Source organism: Penicillium macrosclerotiorum, assembly GCF_028827735.1.
Source record: "Penicillium macrosclerotiorum strain IBT 26536 chromosome Unknown utg000007l_segment0_segment0, whole genome shotgun sequence".
Lineage (NCBI taxonomy): Eukaryota > Fungi > Ascomycota > Eurotiomycetes > Eurotiales > Aspergillaceae > Penicillium > Penicillium macrosclerotiorum.
In genome coordinates, this window is record NW_026643086.1 from 2,141,375 (window position 1) to 2,150,220 (window position 8,846).

General features: G+C 52.0%; 2 protein-coding genes across 2 annotated transcripts; both read left to right on the forward strand.

The window, feature by feature from the left end:
• Positions 1–1,517: 1,517 nt before the first annotated feature.
• Positions 1,518–2,704, forward strand: N7462_007597 (putative C2H2 finger domain protein; the record flags this gene model as incomplete). The annotated part of the gene is made up of 4 exons (XM_057079315.1): positions 1,518–1,571; positions 1,652–1,843; positions 1,937–2,016; positions 2,098–2,704. 4 exons carry the CDS (start codon positions 1,518–1,520, stop codon positions 2,702–2,704), a joined length of 933 nt encoding a protein of 310 aa, XP_056931985.1.
• Positions 2,705–7,957: 5,253 nt separating this feature from the next.
• N7462_007598 (uncharacterized protein) lies at positions 7,958–8,221 on the forward strand (the record flags this gene model as incomplete). Its single annotated transcript, XM_057079316.1, has 1 exon — positions 7,958–8,221. The coding sequence occupies one exon, from the start codon at positions 7,958–7,960 to the stop codon at positions 8,219–8,221; it is 264 nt and encodes an 87-aa protein (XP_056931986.1).
• Between the last annotated feature and the right edge of the window lie 625 nt (positions 8,222–8,846).

The window sequence follows — 8,846 nt, forward strand, 5'->3', positions numbered from 1 at the left end:
TTTCGGGGGAATTTTACTTTTTTTTTTTCTTTTCTGATCATCTTTTCTGATCATTCTTTTTTGTTTTTGTTTTTTGAACCTTTGTTTTTTGAACCCCATAAAAAGGGATTTTTGCTCCTTTTCCAAGAATAACCAAAACGTCAAATAAAATCAATAAAGATATCTTGGGGATTTTGGCAAAGATGTTTGAAAGGCCCTGCCAGAGGGGGCGGAAATCAAGAGACCAGATCGTTCATTTGGATTCTCTCGTATCATTCCGTCATCAGCAGAGGTATAGAGGCGCCGGGTCAGGTAGTAACGGGTGTACATGTGTTGAGGTACTGTACAGTCAGTCCCCTCCGGCCCGCGAACAATACTTCTCTGAGGGCCTTGCTCTGTAATCTTTTGCGTCTCTCCAATTTGCTCCATCCCATTGAGAGCAATGACCAACTGATACAAACCAACCAAGGTCCGCGAGAGAGCGAGAAGGACCGAACGCCACCATCGGTAGCATCTCAGTCCCAATACGGGCGAGCCTAATGGTGAGGAAGATGCTGGATTCTGGCAACAAGAAAGTAGGGAGCTTCTGGCGTGCTAGTCATAGTACTACGCTTGGTACCCGTATCTCACCCGTCGTGGCTCAGATTATTAATGTGAAGGACTCTGATCGAGTGGGGAAATTAAGGGAGTTCCCCATTCGCGAGTCCATGTATTTTATTTCCCGTTTTGTTCCTGTGATTTATTCTGATTTCCGGGCACTGGTTTATTCTGATTAATCTGGGATGCTGATTATTTCTGATTTATTATTATTTGATCTACTTTTCTTACGGATTTATTCTCAGGTGATTCTGATTTATTCCTTGATTCCCTATTTTCCTATTTCTCCCTCTCCACTCAGCAAGCGCGCGCCGTGAATGCACGCCGTTATCTTCCCTTCTTCTTCCCTGGTTTCCGGGGTTTCCTTTTCTTCTCTCCTCGCCAGCTTCGGGATTTGTGGTCGTCAGGCACTCGCGTTGCTCTTGCAATCGTAGTATCACTTGAGCCCCCCCCCTCTTTACTGCTGCTTTCCCCCCCCTCTTTCGATCATTCAAATCATCTGTCTTTCTTCTCTTCTGGCGTCGCGCCTTTCTCTTTCTCTTTCTTCCTCCACTCTCCATCCTTCCCCATCTCCCCCATCCCAATCCTTCCCCCCCCCCCCTTCTTCCCCCCCCTGGTTGTTTATCTTCCCTATTATGCCCCAGGCTCGCCTACCCATCCCGGCTGCTATTCATCCGGCCTGACCAGGACCATCCCGGATCCCTATATTATTTGCGCATGCGCTGACCTCCCGCTTTCCTCCCCCTGCTCGCGCTTTTTTTTTCTTCTTTTTGTTCTGTCCTTTTTACCGACTGAACCTTTTACCTACGGGGGTTCTTCTCGTCCTCTGCCAACGCTCTTATCTCCACGCCTTGCGCTTTGTTGCTCCCGCGACCCGCTCTCTCGCCCCCTCCCCCCGCAAGTTTCGCCTGTTCCGAGGGATCCCTCCTCAAGTCGCGACCATGGCTCCTGGCAATGGACGCGATTTCAACTGTTCCTGGGAGCATTGCGGCAAGGTATGTATTGTGCTATCTTGTCTTCCATACCTCTTCTCCCCGTCTGGCAGAGCCTAATCCCTTCTCGTCTCATTCTCCAGTCGTTCAATCGCAAGTCAGATCTCTGCCGTCACTATCGCATCCACACCAATGAGCGACCCTATCACTGCAACGTCAAAGATTGCAATAAGAGCTTCATTCAGCGCAGCGCCTTAACCGTGCACTCGCGGACACATACGGGCGAAAAGCCGCATGTGTGTGACCACGAGGGTTGCATGAAAGCCTTTTCAGATGTGAGCTTTACGACCTCGATCATGACCTTGGTCTTTCGATCACCACTTTGAGACCTGCCTTGGTCGCCCCATTTTCTAATCTGAGTGATACAGTCCTCGAGTCTGGCACGCCATCGAAGAATTCATACCGGCAAGCGACCATATATCTGCCAGGAACCGACCTGCGAACGAAGGTAAGGCTATTCTTTGATCGCCCGGCCGCACTCCCGCAAAGCAGCGCATTTTGCTCACGTCTCTCTCTCTCTTCATGATAGCTTCTGCCGCAAAACTACCCTCACGAAACATCAGCACCGCTCCCACCCGCCCGGGTCTTTGACACGACCTTCCTCGGAAGACGCGACTTCGGAGCACTCTTACCAACATCACACCCCGGTGGCCGTGTCAATTCCGAACGGGAACGACCAGTACCTTCTGGCGCAGCAACCCTATTATCAGAATTCTGCGACGCCCAACCATGAGTTCTACTCACCACAGAGTGTCCCGATCGGTTCCGTCCCGGTTCATGATGGCGCAACCCCGATTGTGACCCAAAACGTCCCCGTCACCTCACCGATGAGCCTACCGCACGCCCCGCAGCATGCGCCGCAACATCATCATCCACCGCACCCGCCGCCCCACCCCCAACAACATCAACAGCAGCAGCAACAGCAGCAATACATCCAGATGATGCAGCGCTATGAACAAACCCCGCGCACCAACTATATTCCGCCAGAGTACCACCAGCCCTCCTACCCGGGCCACCAGATCCCCGAGGGACAGCCTATGATGGTGGGATATCATCCCAATTTCCAGTACAAACCCCCAACCCGGATTTTGAATCAACCGGAGGGGACTGACTGGGGTTTCTTGGGGGTAGGTTAAAGGGAGACACCGCATAGATTCTGTGGATGTCTGGTGCGATTTAACGAATTCCCGTCACGACTCTTTTTATTGTTTCTCGAGTTCTCCCGATTCCCCCTGTCTTCAACCTGCGTTCGAGAATCCCTTAGGGCCTTGCATACTTATGTTCCTATTCATTATTTTGATAATTTGGTTTTTTTTTTTTTTGAGGTCTCTCTGTTTCCATCCTCCTTGCACCCTTTGGCCATGCTAAGTTGTTGGGCGCTTCGATCGAATTCCCCTCTTCTCACTATTTTGGTATGTCTTGGTTTTTTTTTCCCCTTGTTTTTTTTTTCACTTGTGATCTGTGATCTCTCATGTCTCATTTAAAAGGAGAGGACCGGCGTTTTGTCTCTCTCTTAATTCCTGGATCTCTTTTTTTTTTTCTTCCTCCAAGCCATCTCTGATTCTCTTGGCTGTCCTTTTCTCTCCTTATTTTCTACCCCACCGCGCTGGTTCTAGTCCTTGATACCTGGCATGAGATATGTTACTCAATTTCTTTGGGCCCTTTCATTGTCTTGATCCCCCTCTTGTTATCTACGAGGAGCGAAGAATCCAATCTCCTTTCCACTCCCCAGTCAAATTGCGCCTGAGAGGATGCTAGAGATCTTCCCAATCGCCCAATCGTCCAATCGCCCAAATTCCCTGTTTGAACCCTAGATCTGACAGGCCCTATTCGTAAAGTCGGTGGGCCCTGGCGGCCAAACTGTAACCAGGCAACTTTCCATTCGGAATGATAATAGGTAATAGGCAAAAGCCGGGCGATACTCTGCTCCACAGCGGTTCCTACCGGGACTGTTGCTCATTTTGGAATAAATGTCATTCCTCGCCGGGTTGATTGGTGGCCACTCTTTTATTACGGGGGCTCCGATTTTCTTTTCCCTTGGCAAGGATTCCGGGGGATGGACAGGGTATACGAAGGACGAAGGAGACTCAGTATATGGCGTCCCGTCACTCACCTTGTATAGACTGCGATAGCTTGCCGTACCAGGGCGCTGTCGGTGGCGCGCGCAAAGAACGTGTCTCAGATCAGCGTACCAGCACTCCCTCCTAAGCCATTGCTCGAAGACACCATCAACCCCGGGTACTTCGTCCTGCGTTCCAGATGTCCGATCCGAAGAATGCATGGCGTGCATGACTCGTGGCTGGCCCCATTCTGTCTCAAATGAAGACAGGCGGTGGCCAAGCCACGCGCGCCCCCCCTTCCACAACGCCCAACGCCCTCCCTCCAAAGCAGCTGTGTTGTACCTTCGACATCCCCGCTCTCTCGTCTGGGATTGGCGCTCCTGTCGCCCTGCCAGACCACCTAACACAGACGCCGGCCACTGGTTGGCGCGGTCGTTTTCGCTTACCGTTTTCGCTGTGAGCTGAGCAGACTAAGACTCTTTTCGGCGAGCCCCCTTTTTACGCCGTGCTGTTCCCCCTCCTCCCTTTCTTGCCTGGGCCATGATTGGTGCACTCGGCGTGCTGGGTGAGCGCCAACGGCAAAGTCAAATCAGATGCGATTGCTCCGTGCAAAGTCAGAAGATGCTTCCCGAGCCTTGGTAATCTGTCATCTGTTGACATGACAAAGAAAGATGCGGCATGGCGCATTCCAGGTGGCTCCAGGGTCCCAAGGGAGCACGCCAGCGATTCCTCGGCGGCCTCGCGAGATACGAAGAGCCACATTATCGTCAGCAATCAAAAGGAACTCGCTACTATTGCTGGTGCTGCTTTTGCTTATTGAAACCACCCAGCAACATAGAGAAAAAAAACCCCCCTCTCTCATGCCTCCCCAGAGGCAGGATCAGCAATTCATACTAACCGGAATCCCCTTCCAACATGGGAGACGATCTATAGTTCCGACAAACTGCTCTTCTGGTGGAACCACCACTGCGAGGGGGATTGTCAGATCGACAGCACTGGCACAATAGCAGCCCAAATTAATGACCCCACCCACTCTCGCCCTTCTCTTTATCCCTCGGGTTCCTATCATAAAGACAAAATAGAGCATCATTTGATCCAGAACCCGCCAGGCCGTTCCCAAAATCCCTCGCTCCCCTTCGCTTTTTCTTTCTTTTGCCTCCCGTCCCCTGGCAACCTTGTGAGACATGGAATGCGCCATCCGAGCCCAACGGCGCACCGCAGCTACAGTAGAGTTTCCTCGCGAATCCGCCGGTGCGGCGCTCCGAGAGACACAGTCGAACCGCCAGGGCGATGTCTGATGTAGTGATAGCCGAGAGGAATCACGGCGGAGGTTGCCTCGACTGGGCCAGCGGGCGCGAAAAAGCTCCTCCTTTGGAGGGAGAGGGCGGGATACGAACGGAAGGCAGGGGATGTGGAGGGAGACTGGCGGTAGCTCACCAGAAAGTACCAGCAGGTACCAGCACGTCCTTAGTACTCGCAGGTAGTGTCGCTGAATGCACCCCTAGCTGACTCTAGCTACAATGTGGCTAGCTACCGCGAGCGTGGGATGGCGGATGGCGAGAGACGTCACCAGGCAGGGATGATGGGCGTAGAGGGAGGAGGAGAGGAGGGGGATTGCAGGGTTGTCTAATCGGGAAATTGGTCTGCTTGATCCAACTGTACAGGAAGAGGGCATTCAGTGTCCCGATAACAATCACGTTGGATGTGAACTAGAACTAGTTTGAGTTGGTCTAGCTAAGGGCCTAGGCCAGTATACACTTTTTTCCCTCTCTTTTTCTCTTTCTCTCTCTCTCCTGTCCATCACCGCTCATTTTAGCGCTGACGAGAAACCTTTCAGAACCGGTTTTGGGGTGTGGATATGATCTCTGGGCGCAGTGGAGGGGGGTCGGCGCGGAGCGAATGGTGTCTCAAGTTTCTTTTTTGATAGGAAGGCGGGGAGAACAAAAAGGATTTAGGGTTTTCGGTTTCGGGTTGGTTTTGAGGGAGGAGGGGCCGAATCCTTCCAATTCGAGGTTTTATTTTGTTTGGTCTGGACTGTGCATGAGTTAGACCTGGATTGATGGACAGATAGGCCCATCTGTTCTCATCTCATCTCACATCTTATCGCTTTGCTTGGCTCCTCCGCTCTTCTTTATTTTGTGAAATGTTCTAAATCCCTCCTGGTTGTTCGCTGTGAGCGTTCCTTGTTTGATTTCGTGTTCGTTGGTCGCGCACTGCTGCTTGTCCCTGGCCCTGCTTATTTTTGAGTTTTGCGCATGGCACCACTGAGGAAAAGGGGAAGTTTGTTGACGATGCGAGGAGCGGGCTGATTGGGGATTCTGTATCTGTCGGCCCTATTGCAAATATTGACTTAGTGGTAGAGGAAAGGTTAGGTGCATATCAGGAGAAACGGAGAGAAAGCACGCCAGTGCTTGCATGAGGAAATTGGGGGAGACATGTGCGATCATCACCGGGAAAGGATGGTCTCATGAATCCATACGCTTCTCTCGGTATACGCGCCATCCTCGAGACCAGTCGACCTGGAGGAGAAAAGAGCTACACACACACACACGTATCAAAAAAATAAATAATAGTCCAGAACAAGATACATACAAGCAGTGTCGATCCGACCAGGGGGCTCTGTTTAGGCTTAGGGGTTAGGTCAATTTGAGCGGGAAAGGTGCATACCATGCTAAAGAGGTTGATTCTGGACCACTCGGTCTACCGGGCTCCGCAATCGCACAATCTTCCCTACTAGGAATGGGCCAATGGCCCTAGATGGAAGCCACAGCAAAGCTAGTACGGCAGGATATTGGCCTGAAGGATTCCTAGAGCCGTGGGATGCCTAGGGATGCCTGGGAGATGGAGCCCCCACGCTTAGTGGATTCAGGACTCATGAATGGGGAAATGGAGTTTTGGGGGGTGGAAGGAGTGGAAAGGAAGGGTGACGGTGGAAAGGACCGGTCGGACCGACAGGTGCATCCCGGACGAGTGACTAACATTACAAGGATGAGATGGGATGCAGAGTGCATCGTGCATCTCGCTTCCGGATGGCGCGGATGGCACGTCTACTCTGAACCTGCGGTGTGTCGACGAACGGGCGAACTAATGTTTTGTCTCGGTTTGGCAATTATCTCCGAGTGCACGTCATGGTAAGTAGTGTCTACGCGTCGTCGTATACGTAGGCTGAGTCGGAAATTTTTTGCTTTCTTGGGATGTTTGGATATCGTTGGGGATCGATTGATCGCAGAGGGAGGGAGGGAGAAAGAGAGGAATGGCTATACGAGTTTGGATCGCCTCCCATAAGCATGACGTCCCAAGGAGTTGAGGCTGAAGGGAGAGTCCCCACATTCGCGGTTACGGGTGCTCGAGCGCTGAGCGGAACTCGATTTGGTAGAGAATTGCTTACCAGTGGCGGTGGAGGGGAGGGGCTCGTGAAGTATATCGAGTATATCAAAAAATATTACGAATATTAGGGCAACCAGGAAACCCAGGAAAATCACGAAGATCAGGACCATCAGACAGAAATGAAAAGGGCCAATGAGACCAGTTCGTCCTATCCACATGGTCGACCACTCCGACCGTGTCGGAAACACCTGAACTATGTCTGTGTCCACTGCGTGGATGACAGACGCCAAGGACGATCAACCAAAGTATACACGATAGACGACCTCCTCCCAACGTCACGAACCACCAGGCCTGTTGGCCGTTGCCCCATGGCTGCAACCTTTGACCTGTGACCATGCAGGCCCCTTGCAACCCAGGTTTAGCGAAGACGCCAGTGGCAAGGACCACAGGGACAGAATGATGAGATCGGCCCTCGGCGACTGGCCTCAAAGGAACGACGGCCATGCTGCTCCTGGCCCTAAGATCATCCATGCATGCCATCTCCAGCCAGATGGACTCCTGCAGATGCGCCAATAAGCAAGGCCCAGCATCACAGAACGACAGATTTCCCAAGTTTCATGTTATCATGCTTCATGTTTTCCAGCGGACTCCTTTTCCATCGTATTATAATGCAGTCTACGCTGTCTATCCGGGCATCGCCGGGAACCTCCGATGGGAACTCGACCATGACTTGCCCTTTCTCACATCAGCTCGACTCACCGAGCCAACACAGCATACAGTCTACACCGCCAGAGCAATCAGCTCCTGCTAGAATCAGATAAAGAGAAAGAAGAAGAGATGGAGAGAGTGTGTGTGTGACCAATACACATCCATCCACCAGCGCTCCATCGGAACCAACTAAGTTAGCGCGGCACCTTTCGATACACAATCCCATCATTCCTCGGCCAGCGACGGAGCCATGATGACTGAGCAAATGGCGCATCAAGGTCCTGCCACAGACCCATGCCATCCCCGTTCACCGTTTCCGCACTAGCGATCCTCGCCGAAATACACCATGTGGGGGAAAACAACCCTCCTCCCCCCGCCTCTTCTCTCCCTCTAATCCACGACCGGTTACGGGAGTGGGCCCCGCTCTCCCCCTCCCTCTCTCCACCGTCCAGCGACACTACGGCTCGATGCGGCCATCGCATCGCGTGCAACGTTGGGTCTAGCGTGTGGTCGGTTTCGATCTCGGACGATCTCGAGCGTCCCGGTAGCCGAGGTTGATTTGCCGCCCCCAACAAGCTAAGCCGCTACTGATGGGCGCCCGCGAATCGACGACCAATCAGGAGGACGGGTCTCATGTCGGTTGTCCATTAGGCGATTAAGGATTAAGGGAAAGCGAGGAGGGGGGCGGATGGTTGTTTGTCCGGAGTATGTACAGTAGTATGAAACTGGGATCTGCTTGGTATGTGACCCGATGATTCATGATTCTAATTTTGATTTTCTGTGACACTACGGAGACAAGCAAAAGGCAAAAAGGGGGCATAGGGGGAAGAAGTCGGCCTGCTGCATTGTGGGAGAGTCAAAAGGATCTTCTGCTTTCCCCATACCACGGGATGACTTGAGTTGGAAGGATTGCATCAAGCATGCCCGAACGATGCCCGTGGAAGGTTTAGCATTGCTAGCTGCATGCTGCCAGTGTGTCGGAGCCTGGGGTTCTGTCCTTTTGTTTTTTCTACTTATATTTTTCTCTGTGTATGTTTCTCCAGGAGGGGGCCGCAAAGGGATTATTTTGTTTGTTTGTGTTTTTTTTTTTTTTTGGAAGCTCAATCCGTCTTTGATCACGATTCCAGCGCCTTTCTCGTATGGGGAGATGGCAGGTCCGAACAGGGAAGTTGGAGGTTGAGAC